General features: G+C 37.3%; 1 protein-coding gene across 4 annotated transcripts; it reads left to right on the top strand.

Annotated features, from left to right (window-relative positions):
* Positions 1-858: 858 nt before the first annotated feature.
* On the top strand, positions 859-9,690 carry mdm2 (MDM2 proto-oncogene). Of its 4 annotated transcripts, XR_007827598.1 has the most exons (12): positions 2,038-2,225; positions 2,310-2,381; positions 2,468-2,542; positions 4,184-4,317; positions 4,670-4,719; positions 4,800-4,858; positions 5,017-5,086; positions 6,039-6,196; positions 6,307-6,456; positions 6,567-6,635; positions 7,849-9,343; positions 9,608-9,690. XR_007827598.1 is itself a non-coding variant. In XM_051107840.1 (11 exons), the coding sequence occupies exons 1-11, from the start codon at positions 932-934 to the stop codon at positions 8,464-8,466; spliced, it is 1,476 nt and encodes a 491-aa protein (XP_050963797.1). In that variant the 5' UTR covers positions 859-931; the 3' UTR covers positions 8,467-9,690. The 4 variants fall into 4 exon arrangements, 3 of the variants coding, with proteins under 3 accessions (XP_050963797.1, XP_050963796.1, XP_050963798.1); XM_051107840.1 differs by lacking the exon at positions 2,038-2,225 and adding an exon at positions 859-952 and having other exon boundaries at positions 7,849-9,690; XM_051107839.1 differs by having other exon boundaries at positions 7,849-9,690.
* Positions 9,691-24,572: the final 14,882 nt, after the last annotated feature.

The following is a 24,572-nucleotide window of genomic DNA, read 5'->3' as shown; positions in this document are numbered from 1 at the left end:
TTAAACAATGTACTGAATTCAACCCGACAGGATTAGGTTAAAGTTTAATTGTATATTAAATACTAAATATCGCAAATAATCTGAAAATATATTTGTGACCTTCAACCGCAAAACCAGTCGTACGTCCCTGGTGAAAAAACCAGCATATGCTGGTAGGTATCTTTTGATGCTGGAATGCTGGTTTAGTAGGTTTTGATGCTGGTTTAAGCTGGTCCTTTGCTGGTTTATGCTGGTCCTTGACCAGCAACATGACCAGCAAAAACCAGCAAAGGACCAGCTTAAACCAGCATCAAAACATACCTACCAGCATATGCTGGTTTTTTCGCCAGGGGTAGCACCGGGTATATTTGTAGCAATAGCCAATAATATTGTATGGGTCAATTTTAACTATTTTTATGCCAAAAATAATTAGGATATTAAGTAAAGATCATGTTCCATTAAGATATGTTGTTAATTTACTACCGTAAATATATCAAAACTTAATTTTTGATTACTAGTATGCATTTCTGCTTACAATACAAAAAGCAGATAACAAATGCAGCTAATATAGCGAAATTAAAATACATTTTGGCATTACTACGACTTTGTTGTGATATTTATTTATCATGAATTTCATACATATTACCTGATGTATTAACGCGGAGCTAAAACTGGTTCAGTGTGATGCAACACTAAAATAAAGAATCAACAACTTTTTACAACAACACATGCATTCATACGAATGCTGTTATATATACAACGAATTTTACATTGCCAAACTCGGTTATTTTACTCGCATTAACCCAACAACAGTAAAACAGGAAATGTATATACTATAAATGATATAAAACTCGCCTTCCTGTGTTTGTATTGTGTAATGTTTACACCGCGCGCTTATCGCACGTGCTAGAACATTTCAAATTCAAACAGGCGCCAGTAGAGGGAGTTCGAAATGCTCAACGGTCACCAGCAGGTAAGACATGGGCACTTTCATTTTAGCTATTTTCTCACTTTCTCATATATTTATTACACATATAGAGCTGTAAATATCTGCGTAACATTGTTATGCGCTCCAACGCATAATTTTAACACCGTATGAGGCTTTAATGTCCGTTTAGTCGGCTAAAATAATGTACCTCAGTTAGCCTTGCGCTAGCGTTGGAACCGCGGCCTACTGCAGCCTCGGGTTTTCCTCAGAGTCCACAGCGGGAAACGGGCATCTGGGAGTGCGGGCGTTTATGGCGTTGTTACTATAAGTTAGCTTAGTCTCGTTGCTCAAATACGCAGTGCTCCACGTTAAGCAATACTCATGTATGTTGTGAATTCAAAACTATTATAATTAATTGACTTATAACGAAATTGATGTGTAAGTTAGTATTTCGTAAACAAACAAAACCGCGGCTTCATCATATCTAGAGAAAAGCACACCACGCACTTTTTGTTATTTGTCATATCATTTATCAGTATTAATTGTCATATTGCAAACAAATGATGTGTTAAACCACGTCGAGCGTTGCGTAAAACAATATTTACATGTTTCATGTTGACGTTACCTCAGGGGGAAAAGCATTTGAAGTTCCAGGTTTTACTAATATATGTGCAGCTAATCTGAATTGAGATATTCCCATGGATAGAGATGGCAGTTATAAATCCCGAAGACGACAAACTTGAGATTGTTGTTGTGTTTTGTGTGTACTGAGCATTTCAGAGAAATAAACATGGCACTGTCGTAGTCCAAAGACATTTTGAGCTTTACTTGAAGGACTTCCATCCATCCAATGAAGAACTTTTGGTCTTTTTGGCTTGCGTTTATTTAACTGATGAGCTAATAATCCACGAGGGTCATCGCTTTGGTCCAAACACTCCGTTATTTCACCTGTTACTGGGCTGATAAGCCCGAAATCCAAGTGCTTAGCCAGCAATGGGCGGGTGTAGTGAGACGGGACATGCCCGGACATGATCACCGACAGTCAGACAGCTCAGCAAAGCGAGTCTACCACCGCTAGGCGTCTGAAACTAGTCACGCTTAGACGTGTCATGCCCGAACCCGCCCAGGACATGATGATCGGTGCGGTGGATTCTAGCCCTGACATGCCTCTCTGCGTCTATTTAAACCATAGACCGGCTCTCAGCTGGTTCCCACTCCTCACTAACCCAGAGCTGAGCTCAAGCACTTTATGTACAGGTTGCAGAGTTTTTATAGAAGATTATTAGCTAGAATAGCCATTTTACCTCTATTTGCACAGGTAAATATTCATTCTGAAGCTTGCATGTGTAGTGAATTAACTCTAAATTGTTGTTTAAAAGTCTAACTCTGTTTGTTTTTACAGATAACTACCAATATGGCAACAGAAAGTTGTTTAAGCAGTTCTCAGATCAACAAGGTTGACAACGAAAAACTGGTAATGTAGCATTCAAGGTGTGCTTCTGTGAATTTAAGTTGTTTTATACCTTAAAATGACTGAGTGTTTATTTATTGTAACTTTAGGTAAGGCCAAAAATGCAGCTGAAAAGTTTGTTAGAGGATGCAGGTGCAGATAAAGATGTTTTCACCATGAAGGAGGTGAGGAGATCTTTCAGCAGTTTTAAGTCTATTATATTTGATATAAACTAATGTTCAAAAGTTTGGGGTTGGGAAGATATCCTATGAAGTCTTATTAAAGCTGTATTTATTTAATCAAATACAGTAGAAGTAATGTATCAAAATACTATTTAAATTTAAAAGTTTTTTTGAATATATTTAAAATGGAATTTAAGGCAAAGCTGATTTTTCAGCAGCCATTACTCCAGTCTTCAGTGTCACATAGTCCTTTAGAAAGCATTCTGATATGCTGATTTGATGCTTAAGATTTTTATTTAATTAATTAATAAGTAATAATTTTTAGTATTAATGTTAAAAACATTTTTGTGGAAACTGTGATTACAATTTTTTTTTTCAGGATGTATTCCTATGAAGTCTCCTGCTTACCAAAGCTGCATTTATTTGATCAGAAATACAGTAAAAAAAATATATTTTGAAATGTTATTTAAATTTAAAATATATTTTGTTTTATTTGAACATTTTTATGAAATTTAAATCCATGTCTGATCTTCAGCAGACATTACTTTAGTCTTCAGTGTCACATACACCTTTAGAAAACATTCTGATATGCTGATTTTTATTTTAAGAACATTTATTTTAAAAGTCTTTTGTAACATTATAAATGTATTTACTGCTAAGTTAATGCATCCTTGCTGAATTAAAGTATTTATTTCTTTAAAAAAATCTTACTGATCCCAGACTTTTGAACAGTAGTGTATGTCATACTTTATAGCTGTATATATAATTGGATTTATGCCTATTGTGTTAGTAATGCTGAACCCTAATGTGTGTTGTGTGTATAATTTTTCATACAAGCACTTATGGCAGTGACACCTATTTGACAGTTTCTGAAATAATGAGTTTATGGTCAAATGCCAGTAGTGTTTGACTTAGATGGCTAAAAATAATCCTTCTTCAGTTTTATTTGTTGCTGCTCTTTAAACCTGCATATATTTAGTGTAAATTATGTAGAGCAGTGTGTGGTGAATAATATTTAGTTACTGCCTTTGATCAGAGTTACATTTTATTTGTGGCGTTTCCATTGTTCGTTCTTAAGGTTAGGGATTTAAACAAACTCTAGCCCGAAGTATTAGGTTTCAGTTTGTGCTACAGATCAAAAACAGTTCAAATACTGCATCTTATTACTTTTATAAGTGATCAGACTAAAATAATTTAGTCTGTAGAAAAAAAAACCTAAAAGAGGGACATGAGTCATTTAGGGTGGGCATTTTTGAGTAAGAAGCCACTCAGAACAGCTTAGCAACCATATATAAAATGTGCTGACATCATGCCAGCTGCTTTTGCATGGGCATGTGCCATTATTCAGCAATTACAAAATCTAATTTTTAACTTTGATTCACTGTGTACAACATTATGTATGCCATTTTACTCTATATTTGATGTTGTTTGCAATGTTTTCATCTGTTGTCAACTTTAGTGTTATGTATGACTCATTTTTTTTTTTTATGGGTGGAAGTTGTGGTTGTGACTAACAGGAATGTATTACTCATCTATATTGAAAAAATAACCACATCTTTACCATTATTTCTGTCAGCACTCAATATTTTTCAGGAAATGGTTTCCTTGTTCATCTTAAAACAACTTTTCTTTCTGTGTTTTTAGGTTATGTTTTATTTAGGGAAGTACATCATGAGCAAGGAGTTATACGACAAGCAGCAGCAACACATTGTTCACTGCGGAGAGGATGCTCTTGGTGCCGTTCTCGGGGTGAAAAGTTTCTCAGTCAAAGAGCCCCGGTGTGTATTGACTCCCTCTAACTTCTCTAAGCCAGAGCAGCTGTAGTACAAATGTCCTCTGGGAATATCAGGGTGGGGCTTTAAAGCAGGTGCAGCTTCTGGGACATTTGAGCTACTAGCTCTAAAAGGGGTCTGTTGTCACCTGTTATTAATATCAAGTGACTGCAGAAAGCATTCGGATACCTTTGGATACAAATAAGGGGCCAGTGTAGATAAAAATCACATAAAGCATACATGTTTTATACATTTATGATGTGTAGGTGTTTTTTTAAAAATAAGAATTGAAAGTGAAATTTGCTATATGAAAATGAAACTTTCATTTGTAATTTTATCTTTTTTTTTTTTTTTTCAGAGCTCTCTTTGCAATGATCAACAGAAACCTTGTGACAGTGAAAAATCCAGGTACTATGATTATTACAATTTTTTTTTTATGTATGTTCTTATGTTATTTGTGTTAAAACTGTCTTTGTTTCCTTTTGCAGATACTCAGTCTACCTTTTCTGAACCTAGGAGTCAAAGTGAACCTGATCGAGGGCCCGGGGTAAACGTTCTTTTATGTTCACACACTTAGAACCATAGAGTATTGACCCATTCCACAGAGTTGCCCTGGTAGTGCTGTGTTTGTGCTTGAATGGGTTTTATAGAGCCCCTGCTGTGTTTGAGATTGAAGCATGACCGAAACCCCACTGTCTGTTCTAGGATACGGATTCAGACTCTCGCTCATCTACCTCACAACAGCAGCGCAGGAGGAGGAGAAGCAGTGATCCTGGTAAGCGCACAAGCCACAGAGCAAAAGACACACACCAGCTGTGTCCTGTCGAATGTGTGTATGAAAGCACACGCTTGATCAGCTGGGTTAGATGGGATTTCAGATAGAGTTGTTTATTGCAGTCTTGACGTATTTTCCTGTTTGAACAGGATGGGCTTGCCCATTTTTCTTTTTTCTTTTCTAGCCAGCTGCCTGGTACAGTTATAGTCAACTAATTAATTAATTTTAAAAATAACTGCAATTTGATACACTTGTTAACATCAGTTGGTTTGGATTAAATTTGGCATTCAGTAAAATGCCTTTTTAGATTTCATGATTTCAGGCTAGATTATTTTTAGTGGGAGTTTTGTGAAAGGTTGTGGCGACTCCTTTTTTTCAAGGACTGTTTATTTCTACTTTGTATCTTGTATCAGTCTCAACCAAAGAGCAGGGAAGACTTTCCCCTCATGATGGATCATTTGTACCATTCCTTCAGTCCTGACAGAGGATTGTATGTGGGTAAACATGTGGTACCATAATGACTGCTCTCTCTGTCACCGTAAACATCTCAAAAGGACATTGAGATCTGGAGGCTGTGCAGAATGTGCTCAGATGACTGGGACTCTTCAATGGCCCATTTTTAAACCTCAGCTATGCACACAAAGGCAGTTTGTTGAGCAAGCTGCACCAGATGCACCATTAAAACAGGGTTATTGCTCTGAGCATTGCTCCTGCTTGGCCCATAAGTGTCCAAAGTTGAGAGCCTGTAACCGGAACATCAGCAAAAAAAACTGATTTACACTAATGCGATATGTAGTATACACTTAAGCTTGTGTTTAACAAAGAAAACAAGCAGATTAGAAATGTCTGTAAAGCCCAGAGAGCAGTGTTGTTCACTTACAAAGCAACCCTTGGACTGATATGTAAGGTGGCTTGTTTTTGTGTCAAAATTATTTTTTTGTGCTTTCAATAGAGAGTACTTCAGCTGAAGACGAACCCAGAGAACGCAGGAAGAGGCACAAGTCAGACAGCTTCTCCTTGACGTTTGACGACAGCCTGTCTTGGTGCGTGATTGGCGGCCTGCACCGGGAGAGAGGGAACAGCGAGTCTTCGGACGCACAAAGCAACTCTGTGAGTAGCACCTTTTAATGTTTATTCACATTTTTTTGGTTTACCAGAAACTTCAACTTCTTTGTGCTGTCATTTGGCCCTTTCTAACCAGAGTTATGTTTGTTTTACAGGATGTAGGTATTTCTCACAGTGAGGGCAGTGATGAAAGTGAAGGCTCAGATTCTGACTCCGATAACTTTAGTGTGGAATTTGAGGTGGAGTCCATAAACTCCGATGCCTACAGTGAGAACGATGAGGATTCATTGCCAGGAGAGAATGAGGTTTCAACTTGAACTCCTGTTCTATTCAGAGAGAGATTAACTGATGACCTGACTAACCAAACCTGTTTTATAGTCCTCAACTCACTGCAATTCTGTATTTGCTTGCTCAGGTGTATGAAGTCACAATCATTGCTGAGGATGAAGATTCGTTTGATGAGGATACAGAGATAACTGAGGCAGTATGTAACCTGATGTTTTTCAAATAAGAACTGGACATTTATCTGTCAGGATTAGATTGAATTCTGAAAAGATTGGGGGTGAAAGAAAAAGCTTTTGTGAGTCTGCCAAAAAGAGCAGCTGTTTCAGAGATGCCGCAAGTTATTACATATTGTTGAAAGATTATGATGACATTTTGTTTCTGAACTTTGTCCATTGATTAATTGTACATGATACGACCAAGAATGTGTATTAAGAAATTACATTACCAGTCAAAAGTTTTTGAACCGTAAGATTTGAATGATTTAGTCTCTTCTGCTCACCAAGCCTGCATTTATTTGATCCGAAGTACAGCAAAAACAGTGGAATTTTGAAATATTTTTTTATTATTTAAAGTAACTGGTTTCTATTTGAATATATTTTAAAATGTAATTTATTCCTGTGATTTCAAAGCCAGTTTTTTGGCATCATTACTTCAGTCACATGATCCTTCAGAAATCATTCTGATACTCTGATTTTCAAAAAAAAAAAAAAACATATTTTATGTTGTTGAATACAGCTGAGTAGATATTTTTCAGAACTGAATGTTCAGAAGAACAGCATTTATCTCAAATAGTAATCTTTTGTAACATTATAAATGTCTTCATCATCACTTTTGTTCAGTTTAAAGCATCCAAGGCTCCAAGCTTTTGAATGTTATAATGTATTATGTTACAAAAGTTTTTTTTTTTTTTTTTTTTATTTTGGATAAATGCTGATCTTTGAATCTTTCTATTCATAACAGAATCTTAAAGAAAATTTTCTCATCTGTTTTAAATATTGATAATAATAAAAAGTTTCTTGAACAGCAAATCGGCATATTAGAATGATTTCTGAAGGATCATGTGACACTGAGGAGTAATGATGCTGAAAATTTAGCTTTGATCACAGGAATAAATTGCATTTTAAAATATATTCAAATAGAAAGCAGTTACTTTAAATAGAAAAAAAAATAAAGCAGAATAAGTAATATTGTGATTTTGAATGAAATAAATGCAGGCTTGGTGACCAGAAGAGGCTTCTTTAAAAACATTAAAAATCTTACTGTTCAAAAACTTATGACTTGTAGTGTACATGACATGCTGACTTTAATAGGACTATTTTTTAGACTGAAAAGTCCCACCGATTTAAACGGGCTCTTTTATTTCAAAAAATCAAGAAAATGTAATAATCTAAAGTAAAAATGTATTCACTCAGGACTACTGGAGGTGTGCTGAATGTGACAAGCTCAACCCTCCTCTTCCTCGGCATTGCAAAAGCTGCTGGAAAGTTCGACCCGGTTGGCTTCCAGAAACACACTCCAACAGGGAAAACACCTCCACTAACACTCAACCCAGCACAGAAGACACCAGCATCACCACAACTCCCAGCTCAGCCTCAGATGACAAACTGCTTCCTTGCAAACCCTCAAGCCCACTTCCAGAAACAGATGAAGGAGTGGACGTACCCGATGGCAAGTGCTCGCAATCTCCTAACGCCGCTAAAGAAGAACTTCTGTCCTCCACTCCCTCCGGCTCAATGACCGACTCTCAGACCTCGACATCACAGCCCTCAACCTCCTCTGGTGGGGGCAGCAGCCAGGAAGAGACCCCGGAGCTAGAGCGCTACAACAGCCTAGAGGCCTGCCTGCCTGCCACTTGCCTTGAGCCCTGCGTCATCTGTCAAAGTCGCCCCAAGAACGGCTGCATTGTCCACGGAAGAACTGGGCACCTTATGGCTTGCTATACTTGCGCCAAGAAACTAAAGAACCGGAACAAGTTGTGTCCGGTGTGCAGAGAGCCTATTCAGTCAGTTGTGTTGACCTACGTGAGCTGAGACACTGCAGATATACCTCCTCTCCTCACATGAAGTTCGGGATGCTTATGTTGCCTTGTCTCAGAGTTCTGAAACTTTTGATTTCAAATTCAATATTGTAATATGTTTCTTGATTAATAAATTTTATTTATGACTCAGCAAGCGAGGTTCTCGCTCACATGTGGGGTAGCAAAATAACACATCTGTGTTTTAAGGGTTGAGTTTGGGGGTTTGGAATTTAAACAACTACTTATGGACTTCTGAGATATTCTGTATACATTTTATCAGCTAATAGAAATGTTTGTAATAATTTAATTTATGTATGCTTATGTATAGGTTCATTAATTTGAGTTCTTTGCTGCACTGAAATGTGTTCCTGAGCTGTGGCTCTTGAGACACCCCTTTAAAAAAATTGTTCCTCCTCTTGAAGGAAATGCTCTTCTGCACCGTTTTCTGCTGCAAAGACTCTGTCTTATTTTGTGAGTGAGGTATAATAAATGATTATTTTCAGGCTCTTCTGCTTTTACAGTACAGGTGAAATTCTGTCTTTCTGCCTTCTCTTTTAAATTTTGTTCTTGGTTTCCTAAATGCCATATAATGTTTTTTTTTAAGAGGAGCTGATTGGCTGGTGTCAGTTTCCTATGCTGTTGTTTATTAGTACACAGCACGGTCACCCAGAGAGAGCTCTGGTTACTAGGGACCCACATTTACCTCAATATCAAGAAACGTGTTCTGACTTGTTTCTCTCTAATGGCAACCTAGCACAAACATTGACCTCCTGATTTATTATTTTTTTTTATTTTAATAATAAATGATTATAATCCCTCTTTTTTCACACCCAAGCACTTCTACAATGGGAATCTGTTGTGTAGTTGATACACAGGAGCAGCATGAACAGGTGAATCATTTGTGCATCATTTGTGCTCTTTATGGTAGTCATGAGTGTTGTGCAATATTCTTTTCAGTTTGCTTTTGAAAGAATTGTGTGTTTTGAATTTGCACAATGCATTTATATTCATTACTTCATTAAAATATCGACCTGGTTGTTTCTGCAAGACATAGTTTAAGCTTTGCATGGTTTATTAATTTGAAGTCTGCAAAATAGCACCAACATGTCAAAAAAACCTTGTTTTGCACTAATAGTTTTTGCCTTTTCTAACAGATGTTTTACAAATGAAATGCAATCAGAACTTGACTGGTGAAAGCAGATGTTTCAGACTTGAGGTATGTCTTTTTTTTTTTTTTACTGCACGCTATACTTGCACAACAGGAATTATAATCAGACTAACACTTAAAAACAAAACCAAAAGTGCTTTTTGTGGAATGAGCAATTGATGAAATAAGTTCAAGAGTAGCTATAGTCAACTCCCTTGTTACAATGGCAGCACTTATTATTACTTAATATATATATGCTTATACTTTTAGTTTGCTGTAATTTTGTCATAAATTGATTCTCGTACCCTTGTTCTTTGATGGATGTTTTATAAATGCTACTTACATTTTTAAAAATTCTCTAATAAAAATTTATGAAAAAAGTATTTGCCTTGTGCCAACAGCTGCTGACTATGTAAATTGCTAAATATGTAATTTTTAACATTGCTTCAAGTTTGTTCCAGGAAACTGACTGAAGATCTTGTATGTATCCAGAATCTCACCATATCTGTTGCTTGGAATATAATTATAGTTCCAACCTCAATTCCCTGAGTAGAAGATTGACTTTTAATTGCTATTTAAAGCACGTAATTAAAATACTTTAGCGAAATTAGCCTTTTTTTTTCCTGATAATTTTTTTTTATTAGGCTGCATCCGTAGGCATTTGACGGTTATACAATTTAATTGTGCTGAACTTTCAACTTCAAGGCATTTCAAAGAAAATGTTACACTGACAGACTTTCAATTAAGTTAATATTATGAGATGACTTTAATTTTGGTGTGAAAGAAAAATACTGTTAAAAAAAATGTGTGGTCAGCTGTTTTCTATTTTCAATATATTTAAAATGCAATTTATTCATATGATGCAAAGTTGAATTTTCAGCATCATTACTTCAGTCTCCAGAGTCACATGCTCCTTCAGAAGTCATTCTAATATGCTGATTTGGAGCAGAAGACACATTTTTTATTAACAATGTTAAAGACAGTTGCAAAATATTTCTGTGGATTTTTTTCTAGCAATTATTTCCCAGATGTCTGTTAAAGATCACTTGATCTAGAAAACATTTGCCGTGTACAAACATCTGACAGACGTCTGTAAGATGTTAGTTTTAAATCATAAACATCTTAAAGACATATAATAGACATGTATTTGACGTCTGATAGGAAACGTATAGACGTATTGCAGGTGAGCAAACATTAAAAAATACATCTTCCAGATGTAAATGCAGACGTCAAATAGACATCTCTGTGATGTATGTGTGCTCTCGGGGTTGGTGAATAGAAATATCAAAGAAATGAATTTCCTGTAACAATGTTAAACATTTTACTGTTGCTTTTAATCAGTTTAATGCAGCCTTGCTTGCTTTATTTATTTACGTATTTATTTTTTAATAAATGTGTTTTGTCTTGACTATCTTTTCAATGTCCCACATTGGAATTTTCAAAAATATCTGTTTATGCAATTTTTGTGCAATCTCCCATCTGCAGCTTGTACATGAGAGTCTGCCATTATTACTTTTAGTATCTTTACAGCAGCATGTATTATTCTGTTATTGTGCTATCTGCCAACTAACAGATATTACATCATAAACAGCTTTTCAGCCATTATATCTCGTTAGAGAGCCTTTAATCTGACAGTTCAGTTTAGATCAAGAGCAAAAACAACTGTGCAGGAATGAATTTCATCATTGTGTGCTCATCTAAAATGCTTTTAAAACTGAAATAAGGCTCCACAATTGGGAACACGAACTTGTTATCTGCTATATGCAACACCATAAACCATAAATGTTCATATGCAGAGCATCCATAAAGTATTCAAACACCTTCATTTAGTGTGTGTGTGTGTGTGTGCGTGTCCCAATCCTATTACCTCAGGACAAATTCACTGCACTACAGCACTTCCTCTTTTAAAAGTCTGCCTCAGTGAATTTTTAGGACATTTTGGGGTTACAGGGAGGAGAAATCTTAATAAAATAATAAAAACCCTGGCGGCTATATGTCACTCATATTTTTTAGAGCGCTTGTAGGTCCACAGCGCGACAAAAGCATTTTCTGGAAGTGATGCAAATGAATCTTTCATGTGCGCTCGTATCCTGTGACACATGGACGCTGTCAGCCTGCCAGAGTTTTCTTGCTAGCAAATGTCATTCAAATCTCTGAGACGCTACGTTTCAAATATTAACTCGTCTCCAGTTTCTGAAGACGACCTTCAATTATTTTCGCGCTTTGATTCCTCAGGTCTCTTCATTAGCCTATTCCAGGGGTGCTCAACCCTGTTCCTGAAGATCTACCTTCCTGCATAGTTTAGTTCCAGCCTTGACCAAACACACCTGTCTGTAATTATCAAGTGCTCCTTCAGATCCTTATTAGTTGGTTTAGGTGTGTTTGATCAGGGTTGGAGCTGAACTTTGCAGGAAAGTAGATCTCCAGGAACAGGGTTGAGCACCCCTGGCCTATTCCATCCCGCAGTCGCTGAGGTAAAGTAATAAAGCTCGCCAGCGATATATACGCTAAGTTTTGGAACATTTATAAGGTTGTACATCAATAATGCGCGGACCATCTAAATGCAACTGCAGGATATGACTTGTTTTATATTCTATGAGGTGCCTGACTTTACAAAGTTGAACTTTGAAACGAGGAGTACGAGTTACACCTCAAGAGGGCACTGTGACACTTCGTTCTCATACCACATATACATTCTCATTAGTAGTCCACCCTAGCACAATAATTTGTGCCTCCTATTTGAATGCATTAGTATAATCAATAAGTAATTAAAACAACGTAGTATATTTTCACATGGCAATTAATGAATCATCTTTTTTCATTATTTATGAACCGGATTGTTTATTTCCTGAAAAGTGATGGAAATCTTTTCTTCAGCGAAAGCTGGTTTCAAAAGGTAAAGCTCAGTTCCTCTGTCAGTCAAACAGCTGAACCTTTGTCTGAAGGTAAAACAGTTCAAAGGGAATAAGTAACTCATATGATATATAGATGGCATGCATATGGATGGTTCTTCCTTTGCTCTTTGAGTGTGTATCTGACTGTGATGATGATGATGTTGGGTGGAAAGGGGGAGTGTGTGTGCGTGTGTGTGTGTGTGTGTGTGTGAAATGAAAAGGCTAATCTCTCTGTTCCTCTAAACATATTGGGAACCCAAATCCATAATCCTTATAAATAAAACCAACTGTGTTGGAAAATTGGTTAGTTTTTTTACGTCTGTATATTTGAAAGTTAATTTCGCATCTATAACTCGTATGAAACATACAAGTACCGTAATTTAAACTATAGTGTGCAATCCATTTGTTGTATTCTGCAACAAGGACAATGATAAAATGTTGGCACAGTTATGATACACAGCCGAAAAAATAAAACGCAGCAGTCATTGGACTGAAATAAAAGGCTTTGTTGTTGAAATGACTATAAAGAAAAACAGACAGACATTCTTTATTTATCCCTGGAGTGAAATTCATGGCATTTGTCAGAGGAAAACAAAACGGCACAACAACAAATCAACAGAAAAATAACTGTTTGTGAATGCCGAACAGCCATGCGTTAGTATCTTGGTTGACAGGCTCACTACACGTGCGACTGAGCTTTTAAATCCGCAGTTATCGCATTCTTACAGAAGGGGCGGATGAACTTCTTGGCCACGGGCAGGCCGAGGGTCACGTCTCCAGATCAGCCTGACGTGTCGGCCTTGTTCTGGTTCGGTCACTTGTATACAACTGGATCCTTGACAGTCATTTGTCCTGTTTGTCAGCTTAAGCGTTTGTTACAGTCAGGAAACAGTGGGGCTGTTTATATGCTGGTGTCTGGAAACACTGACATGTGATGTGCCAGCCTGCAGCATGCCAACAGCTCCCGTCATTTGCTTCTGGTGATAGGCAGTTTACTGTGTGTCCCTATTATGCATGTTTTTTGTGGGGTTGCTTTTTATACGAGGCCAACCTGATCAGAGGTTGTTGCGTAACTGTGCTCATGGGCTACGAGTACTATTATACTAGCAAGCTGCAGTGCTTCCATGCAAAGCTCTTGGAGTTTGAGAGCAAACTGATTTTGTTAGAGTACACAAGCGATTACATTATTATTCTCATTTCAGAAAATACGGCTTCTCTCTCTGTATAAATTATGCATAATAGTTACTCATTGATGCCCTTTTTTGTATGCAGTCTGTATGACTATACTGTATATACTTCCTGTAGCGCTCTACAAATTTTATAGCCACCTTGAATCAAATTCAGAAGAACAAAAGTAGACAGCATTCATGGTTATAAATATTTTATAAACAAATTAGGCAAATTTATATGTAAGAGTCCTCAAGGGAGTCTTCAAGGGAGACGAAGCGCCCTCAAAAATATAATCACTACACAAAAGTAAAAAAATGAAATTAAATAATACAAAAAATGTAATTTTACAAGAAATTGCAAGCAAAAAGCTGCATTTTGGAGATACAAAGTCATATTGTACAATATACAGCCACGTGACTGAAAGACTGAATTACTTTCTTTTTTTCTTTGAGGCAGAAACACAGCTAGAAGAAAAGTACTGTAGATCACTTACTTTTCTAAAGTCTCACTATACAGCGGCATGTTTCAGAAGGATGCAGCATCTCCTTTGTTTTTTCCGTTTTGTTCTCACTGAGCTCCTTCAGCATGACAGCATTTTTAAAGAAACATATGTAGGAATGATAGACGACAGAATGATAGATAGACAGAATGATAGATAGATAGATAGATAGATAGATAGATGGAATAACAGAATGATGGATAGATGAATAAATAGATGGGTGGATAGATATAATGATGGATGAATGGATGCATGGATAGAATGACAGAACGATGGAATGATAGAATGATAGAACGATAGAACAATAGATAGATAGAAAAACAGAATGATGGATAGATGAATAAATGGATGGGTGGATAGATATAATGGTGGATGAATGGATGGATAGAATGACAGAACGATGGAACAATAGAACGATAGATAGAATGATAGATAGATAGATAGAACGATAGATAGATAGAATAACAATGATGGATAGATAAATAAATAGATGGGTGGATAGATATAATGATGGATGAATGGATGCATGGATAGAATGACAGAATGATGGAATGATAGAATGATAGAACGATAGAACAATAGATAAATAGATAGATAGATAGAAAAACAGAATGATGGATAGATGAATAAATGGATGGGTGGATAGATATAATGATGGATGAATGGATGCATGGATAGAATGACAGAATGATGGAATGATAGAATGATAGAACGATAGAACGATAGAACAATAGATAAATAGATAGATAGATAGAAAAACAGAATGATGGATAGATGAATAAATGGATGGGTGGATAGATATAATGATGGATGGATAGAATGACAGAATGATGGAACAATAGAAAGATAGAACGATAGATAGAATGATAGAACGATAGATAGAACAATAGATAGATAGATAGATAGAATAACAGAATGATGGATAGATAAATAAATGGATGGGTGGATACATGAATAGAATGACAACGATGGATAGATGGAATAAAAAAACAGAATGACAGAATGATAGAAGTCTAATGATAGAATGAGATCAGGATAGGCAGATGGATAGAGTGAGAGAATGAGATAGATGACAGAATGATAGACAATAATAGAACAATGGATGGATGGGTGCATGGGTGCATGGGTGGGATAGATAGATAGATATAATGACAGAACGATAGAAGGATGGATGGAATAACAACAACAGAATGACAGAATGATGAATGATGGATAGAGTGACAGAACGAGACCGAATAATAGAACGACAGAATGACAGAACGATAGATAGATGTAATAACAATAATAGAATGACAGATGGATGGATGGATAGATAAATGGATGGGTGGATACATAGAATGATGGATGGATGGATGGATGGATAGAATAAAAAAATAATAGAATGACTAAATGATGGATGGATGGATGGAATAAGAACAACAGAATGACAATTCTGATGACAGATAGATAGATGGATAGATAGATAGATTCTATCCATCATTCTGTAATTCTATCTGTCCATCCATCTATCATTATTTCTATCATTCTGTCATTCTATCTAGCATCCATCAATCCTTAGTTCTATTATTCTATTGACAATGGCTGGATGGATAGAGTGACAGAACGAGACCGAATAACAGAACGACAGAATGACAGAACAGTAGATGTATAGATAGATATAATGACAGAACAATAGAAGGATGGATGGATGGATGGAAGGAAGGAATAACAACAACAGAATGAGAGAACGATGGATAGAGTGACAGAACGAGACGGAATAATAGAACGACAGTATGACAGAATGACATAATGACAGAATGATAGCACGGTGGATGGATGGATGAGTGAACAGATAGAATGACAGAACGATAAGAATAATAGAATGATGGACGGATGGATGGATGGACAAACGGATGTAAGGATGGGAGGGTGGGTGTATAGATAGAATGACGAATGGATAAAATAACGGTTGAATGGGTGGATAGTTAGAATGTTAAAATGATGGATGGATGAATGGAAGGATAGAATTACATAACGGTAGAAAGAATAATAGAATGATGGTTGGATGTATGGTTGGGTGCGTGGATGGATGGAAGGGAGGGAGAATGGGTGGGTGGACAGAAGAAATGACAGAACGATAGATAGAATGATAGAACAGTGGATGGATGAATGGAAGGATAGAATGACAACGATAGAATGATAGCACAGTGGATGGATGGATTTATGGACGGAAGGGTGGGTGGGTGGATAGAATGATGGATGGATAAAACAATGGATGGGTGGGTGGATAGATAGAATGAGAAAACAATGTTTAGAATGATAGAAAAATGGATGAATGAATGGAAGAAGAGAATGACATGATAAAAAGAATGACAGAACGATGGATGGATGGATAGATGGGTGAATAGACAGAATGACAACGAACAATGGATGGATGATGGATAGAATAACAGAATGATAGATCGATGAATAGATGGATGGATGGACAGATAGAACGACAGTATGACAGAACAGTAGATGGTACTGTAGAAACATGCATCCATACATAATGTACTTTAAATCACAAAATTCCATTTTGTGCTCATTGAGCTCCTTAAGCATGACAGAAATGTTTAAGAAACATGTTTGTAGGAACAGTCTTGGATAAGAGAGTTTGTTCAAAGTGCGAGTAATGATAAACAGTGATGCTAGTCTTAACAAACACCACTCATTAGTCTTTGCTAGATTAGAGGGTAACCATGAAGCAACGGAGCGCTATATGGAAACAGCCTGGCAATTTCACGGCTGGACTGTTTTATAGTGTTTCTCCTATACCGAACCAGTACATTGTAAGTAGAGCTCGGGATGTTAAAGTCGAGAGGCGTCTTTTATACAAACATTCTGTGTATTACTGCTATCAAGGCAGGAAAATGGGGTCTCTTACAATATTGTGTTATCCTCATTTCATTCTTGTTCCCCTCACTTGGCAAACTTTCCACATTTTCTTTTATCTGTTTTGACAGTTACCAGTAACAGGATGAAAGGACTCAAAACAAATTGTCTTCGCATCCATTTCTTGTTTATTTACGTACATCAGCAAACAAGCTGACAGTTAATTTTCCAGAGCAGAAACTGCTTGCATAAACATATTGATATTGCTAGGCAATTAAAGGGCACGTCCAAACTTCATTGCCTTCTGATTAGTGCGTAATAGCAAAAGCCAAATAAATTCACTTTGAATGATAGAACAATGAGCAGATGGGTAGATAGAATAACTGATTGATAGACAGAATGATATAATGATGGATGGGTGGGTAAATAGATGGATAGATAGAATAACAATGACAGAAAGAATGATGGAATGATGGATGGGTGGATGGGTGAACAGAATGACATGATAGAGTGATGGATAAATGATGGATAGATTAACAATGATAGAAAGATTGATGGAAGGATGGGTGAATAGAGTGATAGAATGATAGATGGATAGATGGAAGGATAGACAGAATGACATAATGACAGAATGATAGCACGGTGGATGGATGGATGAGTGAACAGATAGAATGACAGAACGATAAGAATAATAGAATGATGGACGGATGGATGGATGGACGAACGGATGTAAGGATGGGAGGGTGGGTGTATAGATAGAATGACGAATGGATAGAATAACGGTTGAATGGTGGATAGTTAGAATGTTAAAATGATGGATGGATGAATGGAAAGATAGAATTACATAACGGTAGAAAGAATAATAGAACGATGGTAGGATGTATGGTTGGATGCGTGGATGGATGGAAGGGAGGGAGAATGGGTGGGTGGACAGAAGAAATGATAGAACGATAGATAGAATGATAGAACAGTGGATGGATGAATGGAAGGATAGAATGACATAACGATAGAATGATAGCACAGTGGATGGATGGATTTATGGACGGAAGGGTGGGTGGGTGGATAGAATGATGAATGGATAAAACAATGGATGGGTGGGTGGATAGATAGAATGAGAAAACAATGTTTAGAATGATAGAAAAATGGATGAATGAATGGAAGGAGAGAATGACATGATAAAAAGAATGACAGAACGATGGATGGATGGATAGATGGGTGAATAGACAGAATGACAACGAACAATGGATGGATGATGGATAGAATAACAGAATGATAGATGGATGAATAGATGGATGGATGGACAGATAGAATGACAGAATATTGGACAGAATGATAGAACTAAGGATGAATTGATGAATGATGTATGGAATGACAAAATGATAGGAATAATGATAGATGGATGGACAGATGATATGACATTGATGGATAGAATGATAGTGTGATGATGGATTCATGGATGGATGGATGGGTGAATAGATAGAATGATGAAATGATAAACAGAAAGATAGAACTAAGGATTGATGGATGATGGATAAAATGACAAAGATTGATAGAACGATGGGCGGATGGATGGGTGAAGAGATAGAATAACAGAATGACAGAACAATGAATGGATGGATGGTAGGATGGTAGTGTGGGTGGTGTGTTGATTAGATAGAACGATGGATAGATAGATTCAAAGAATGATAAAATGATGAACGAATTTGTGGATAGGATGACAGAACGATAGAATGATAGAACGATGGATGGATGGATGGATGGAAGGACAGAATGACATGATAGAAAAAATGACTGAACAATGGATGGGTAGGTGGATAGAATGATGGATGTATGGATAGATGGGTGAATAGAGAGAATGATAAATAGAGTGATAGAAAAAATGATTGAATAATGGATGAATGATGGATAGAATGATAGAACAATGGATGGATGGATGGGTGTGTGGGTGGTAGGCTGGTTAGACAGAAAGATGGATAGATGGATGGATAGAATCAGAAGGATAGAATGATGAATGGACAGATGGATAGAATGACAGAGTGACAGAATGATAGAACAATGGATGGGTGGGTGCATGGGTGGGATAGATAGATAGATAGATAGATAGATAGATAGATAGATAGATAGATAGACGTTAAAGTCCAGGTATAAGTCAAAGACTTTTTACTCTGTTCAGTTTGGAAACTAAAAATGGGTTAGAGGGAACAATGACCATCTCCAATAGTCTCTCAAAATCCTCTGGGAAAAAATAAGATAGACAGACAGACCGATAGATACACAATATGGGTAGCTGTATTTTTATTTAGACATGTTTTTTCCCTACCACAGCACAATCAGAATAGACCCGTGACCCACCATTAGAGAACATCTGCTGGATCATGTTCTGACTCAAAACTCCCTCATGGCTTTCCACTTAGAGCCTATGATTTATTGAATAAGAGGGACGATAAATCATTAAACCACGGCTGCTTTACATATGCTTGCTCAGTGTTCTCAAGAATAGCAGATGTGTGGATTACGCAGCCTGTCCAATGAGAGATTACATTATGCAACCAGTAAAAATCTGCTCTCTCCACCAGCATCGCGTTCCCTCCGAAACATCTCATTTGACTTAGTAGAGGCTTTAGTTCTTCTGAAGAGAAAATCAATTTCCTGCGTGCAGCCCGTTGGACTCACCTGCTTTAATTTGCTTTTGACTATGACGCTCAGCACAACAGGTGCAGCAGCAGTTTGCTGACATATATGAGGGGATAAAAAAGCTTGTACAGACTCAGATACTCAAAGGTTACTAAAGCTTCAAAGAAACAAACAAGAGTAGTGAGCAGAACAAAAGATCAAATCACAAATGGAGCTCTCAACCACCAGATATGTGTTATGATGTAGACTTCTAGAAAAGGATTTGGACCTGGAACAGTGAGTCTCATTTACTAATAACTGCGTGGATTTTTTTTGTATTTATATGCACAGGAGAGCTCCGAAAATTTCTGTGATTCACAACATGTCCATACATGCATAATTTGCTCTTAACCTCGTTCTAATGTTAATGAATTTGAGTATGTGCGACTGCAGTAATTTGCATTAACTTGCCTAAACCATCTCCATATTAGGGTTTTCCACACAACCTTTTACAGCCTTTCGTCTCTCTCAACAAACGTAATGACATTCTCTCAAGACATGCTCGTCTAAGATCCTCGAGCTACGGCAAGTGTCCTAGATTACAGACCTCTTATTAACCAGCTGTACGTGCATCTGTGTTTTTAAAAAGAGGAACTTCGCAGCTTGAGCTAAATTTGTGGGTTAGTCAATGAGACCTAATTTAGTGGTCACTATTCAAGGATATTTGACCTCAGAATGCTGTAAATGGCAACTTGATCTCATGACGAAAACATACCTGTGGGAATTTTTCGCAAGATGCTAAATACGTACCACGTATGTATGTTTCGTGACATATTTGATGTGAAATGTCCACTGAGTGGCGCTTAAAGAGGGTTCGTTTTTTTCCCCGGAATGGATGAATGTACATATGGTACAATTTATGTGACATTGGTTTTGTACGTGTCCCCACTGTTCTGATTTGTCCGAAATGTCCATCGAGTGGTGCTATATCTCTAATGCTTGTGACATTTTAAAATAACGTACCATCTGCACTACACGTAAACCCACCCGATAGTATGAACAAAAGCAAATGTGAAAAGCAAGCTCTCAGCTCTTTCATCGTAAGTCATGTTTTTCACAGGATTCGTACCCAAAGATTCCACGTTCAAAGTCCAATTCCCTATCGGCTGAGCTACCGAGCAAGCTTGTTATGTCCGGAAAGCGAAACTTATGGAATAATTACAAGTGCTCGCTGTTATACCACCTCTAGTGTTCATTTCTGTTGGAAACTGCAGTGATATGTTCCTATTGGTACGTATTACGCATCTTGCGAAAAAGTTCCCACAGGTTTTCGTCATGAGATCAGGCAGGAAGTATTCCAGAAAGTCAAGCTAATGTTATTCCAACTTGATCTTGATGCTGTTCTCCTCACATTTACAGTTCCTTGAGTTGTTCTTTTATCCCAATATTCTGTCGCAGTGGAATTAAAATTTCTTTCTGCGTTTATAGTCCCTCGTGTAATAGGGTCATTTAGAAATGTGGAATGCATTTTTATGTCCGTTCTTATCATCTGTTTTAGTTGTAGGCTCAGCGGGTGCCTGGTTGAAGAGATAATGGTAATTGACAGTAACTGGAGCACTCTGTCATTTGGACACGAATCCTCATGAGGATTGTGGAAGAACTTGGAAAGTGGCGCTTTCATTCATTTGTTCTCGGTAAGGACGGAATTACAATGGACCATCAGTGTGTGACTTTAAAAGGTTGGGCGCTTTGTAGAAGCGCCTGGGAGGAAAAGCAGTTAAATAGTCCTCAAATGGACAGACATTCCCTGTCTCTCATTTTCTGTAGCTTCTCATTAGATGAAGGGTTTGTCAAAGCAATATCGCCCTCGAGTGCACGGGTAGGGCAGAGTGGAAATGCCTGTCAAATCAAAGTTGGAAGATTGGACAGCCATTAATTTACCTCAGGCTGCTCTGTATGCTTCACTTTGAAGTCCATAAACAACACCCTGGAGTTACACGACTGAAAAATGTCTCAGCGTTCCCCCATTCGCACTAGCTGGTGTATGACATCCTGAAGGGAAGACTGAAGTGATGGAGGCACTCCTTTGATTCCCAAAACTGTTTTCCACTTGCACGCATTCTCTTTCATCAATGACTTTAAAGGAAGTGCGAGCTCAAAACAATGCGCTGGCTCGGTTTGCTTCAGTTGAGATTTGTCTCATGCTTCCTGATGAAAATGGGCACGGAGTCTCCTTTTAGGGATTTTTGTAGCACTTTCTGTGTCCAGTGGGCGTTTTAAGTCCCAGTTTGAGCAGATGGCGTGTGAATCCATTTATCGAGTTTTATATCCGTGTTTTTGGCAGTCTGGCTGTATGGATGTTTGTTAGCGTGATGTATGCCGGTCTGGCTGCGATGTGAAGGTCAGGCTCCTGTCTGCATCCAATCTCATTTATAGCTTTGTCACAAAACTGATTTCAAAGAAATCAAACGTCATGTTCCATTTGTCATAGACTGGTTAGAGTTAGCCTACATTTTTCTGACTAGTGTTTCACAACAGCAGAGCTGGGTAGATTACTTAAAAATCGTAGTCTGTTACTGATTCCAAATTACATGACAAAAATTATAGTTAGTAACGTAATCCATTACCCATGTAAGGTTATATAATCAGATTACTTTTTATTTACCTTTGGATTACTTTTAGAAAGGAGCTTTAAAAGACGAAAGAAGGAATTAGGGAGATTCAATACATTTGTGTGAATAATATGTAATCATGTAATCAATAAAAAACAATCTGTAGTCTGATTACAAGTATTTTAAAATGCAATTACTAAAATTACAAGTGCTTCATTTTTGGAATCGGATTACTAATAATTACGTAATAATTACTCTAGACTGGACAAGACCAAACCTGGTCATTGACAAGACGAAGTGCAACTTACACTGTAAAAAACAATTTGTTGAGTCAACTTAAAATAATTTGTAACCTGGCTGCCTTAAAATTTTAAGTTCAGTCAACTCAAAAAAATTAAAATGTTAAATTATACTAAGTGACAGCTTATATATTTGAGTTGAATCAACTTAAAATTTTAAGTTGTTACTTAGAACAACTTAACATTTCAAGCTGACTAAACTTATTTGAGTTGACTGAACTTTTTAAGGCAAAATTTTAAGGCAGCAGGGTAACAAATTATTTTAAGCTGACTCAACAAATTGCGTTTTTTATTTTTTACAGTGTACTCCTACTCTCCACCATATATTTATGGCTACCTGATCTCATGACTAAAACGTACCTATGGAAACTTTTCTGCAAGACGCGAAATACGTACCAATAAGTACATATCACTGCAGTTTCCAACAGAAATGAACCACTTTCGTACACAGTTATGATTACAACTCTATATGTTTTGCTTTCTGCATGTAAAAAGCCTGCTCGGTAGCTCAGCCGGCTTGAAATAGGACTTAAAATGTGGAATCCTTGACAATTCCTGTGAAAAACATGACTTATGATGAAAAAGCTGAAAAATGAGATCAAAAAATGATCTAAAACGGCATGCTTGCGATTGTGTTTTTACGTCACTTCGTCACATAGTTTTTGTTAAAATAAATAAGAATAAATAATAAAATAATAATATTAAAATAATTTGTTACCCCACTGCCTTAACATTTTTAGTTTAGTCAACTAAAATAAATAAGTTGTCACTTAAATGAACATTAAGTAACTTAACATTTCAAGTTGACTAAATTTTTTTTAAGTTTTGCGTCTTGCAAAAAAGTTCCCACAGGTATGTTTTCATCATGAGATCAGGTTGTTTTATGGTGTCAGATTGCTGGCTATGGGCTCCATTGACCCAACAACGTTTCCTTTAGCAAGTCCCACTAATTAGCACACACCAATTAGCGAATGTGCAAATTCATTCATCTTGCCACTAACTGTTGGGAAACACAGAGCTTAGAGCATCCAAGCAGAGTAGATTCGCAGTGATCAAGCAAAGTGCACTCGCTTGCCGCTGTTTATGTTGTGTACATTGATGCTGTTATTTCACAGCGCTCTTATGAAAGCATTTCACCTTATGTTAGCGATCTGAACCTCACTGCGAGTTAAAGAGCTGATCTGGGAACAGAAGAGCAGATTCAAAAGCATTCTTGTGAGCCACTTAGTCACAGCAGGACTCCATAATCATTAGTCATGGTGAATCCAACAAGACAATTGTTTACAGAGCAACAGAAGAACGACACTTAGCTAAGAGGCAGCTCTTTGCGCGTTCCAATTACCTCGCAGCTAGAACAGCTCTTGGTACAAGCTCCAAACAAGAGAGCCTCAGAAGAACTAGATGAGTTGTGAAAGTGGCTGTCGGCCCTGTAAGGGGCATCGAGGCAATGATTAACAAGCACGGCACCACCTGAAGTCAACGCATTTCATTGCAGGAAGCAACTGGGACTGGGTTGACTAACTCTACAAGACCGCCCCCCACTTGTCGAAAGAGGAAAACATGTCACTTGCCTTGACCGGAGCACTCCACCAAAGAGCACCCGAATAATTCACCTTGGATCCCAAAGCACACTGCAATCCACAACGAGATATTTACCTATTCAACCTTAGCCGCTGTCGCACACAATAAACGCCCCTCTGGGGAAATAACACTGAATGTGCATCTACTCTCCATTCTTCTTGCGACAGCCTTGACAGATCAAATAGAAGGGCAGATCTTTCACTCTTACAAAGTTAGCATCCAAAACACTTTCGAAGAACAACTTGCAGGCGGAATATCAATAGAGTTTTTTGTTGTTTGCGAATCCAACCTCAGTTCAAATCCTTTGGGTCAGCCTACCGTATTCTCCCCGTGTTTTGATGGACAGCGCGTTTGGTGCAAGCCAATTTGTGTTTGAGTCGAAGTTGACGGTTTGTCATATAAAGTTACTTTTGTAGCCCGGTGTGGCCTTGTTGCTAGAACTACCGTGGACCCA

This window comes from Labeo rohita, chromosome 4 (assembly GCF_022985175.1).
Source record: "Labeo rohita strain BAU-BD-2019 chromosome 4, IGBB_LRoh.1.0, whole genome shotgun sequence".
Taxonomy (NCBI): domain Eukaryota; kingdom Metazoa; phylum Chordata; class Actinopteri; order Cypriniformes; family Cyprinidae; genus Labeo; species Labeo rohita.
The sequence above is the reverse complement of the archived record's forward strand: the minus strand, read 5'-3'. Positions and strand labels throughout refer to the sequence as shown.

Coding starts and splice junctions, on each gene's coding strand:
- mdm2 (XM_051107839.1), top strand. CDS start 2,157: ATGTACAGGTTGCAGAGTTTTTATAGAAGATTATTAGCTAGAATAGCC. Junction 4,720..4,799: donor TGTGACAGTGAAAAATCCAG/GTACTATGATTA, acceptor TTCCTTTTGCAG/ATACTCAGTCTACCTTTTCT. Junction 4,859..5,016: donor AACCTGATCGAGGGCCCGGG/GTAAACGTTCTT, acceptor TGTCTGTTCTAG/GATACGGATTCAGACTCTCG.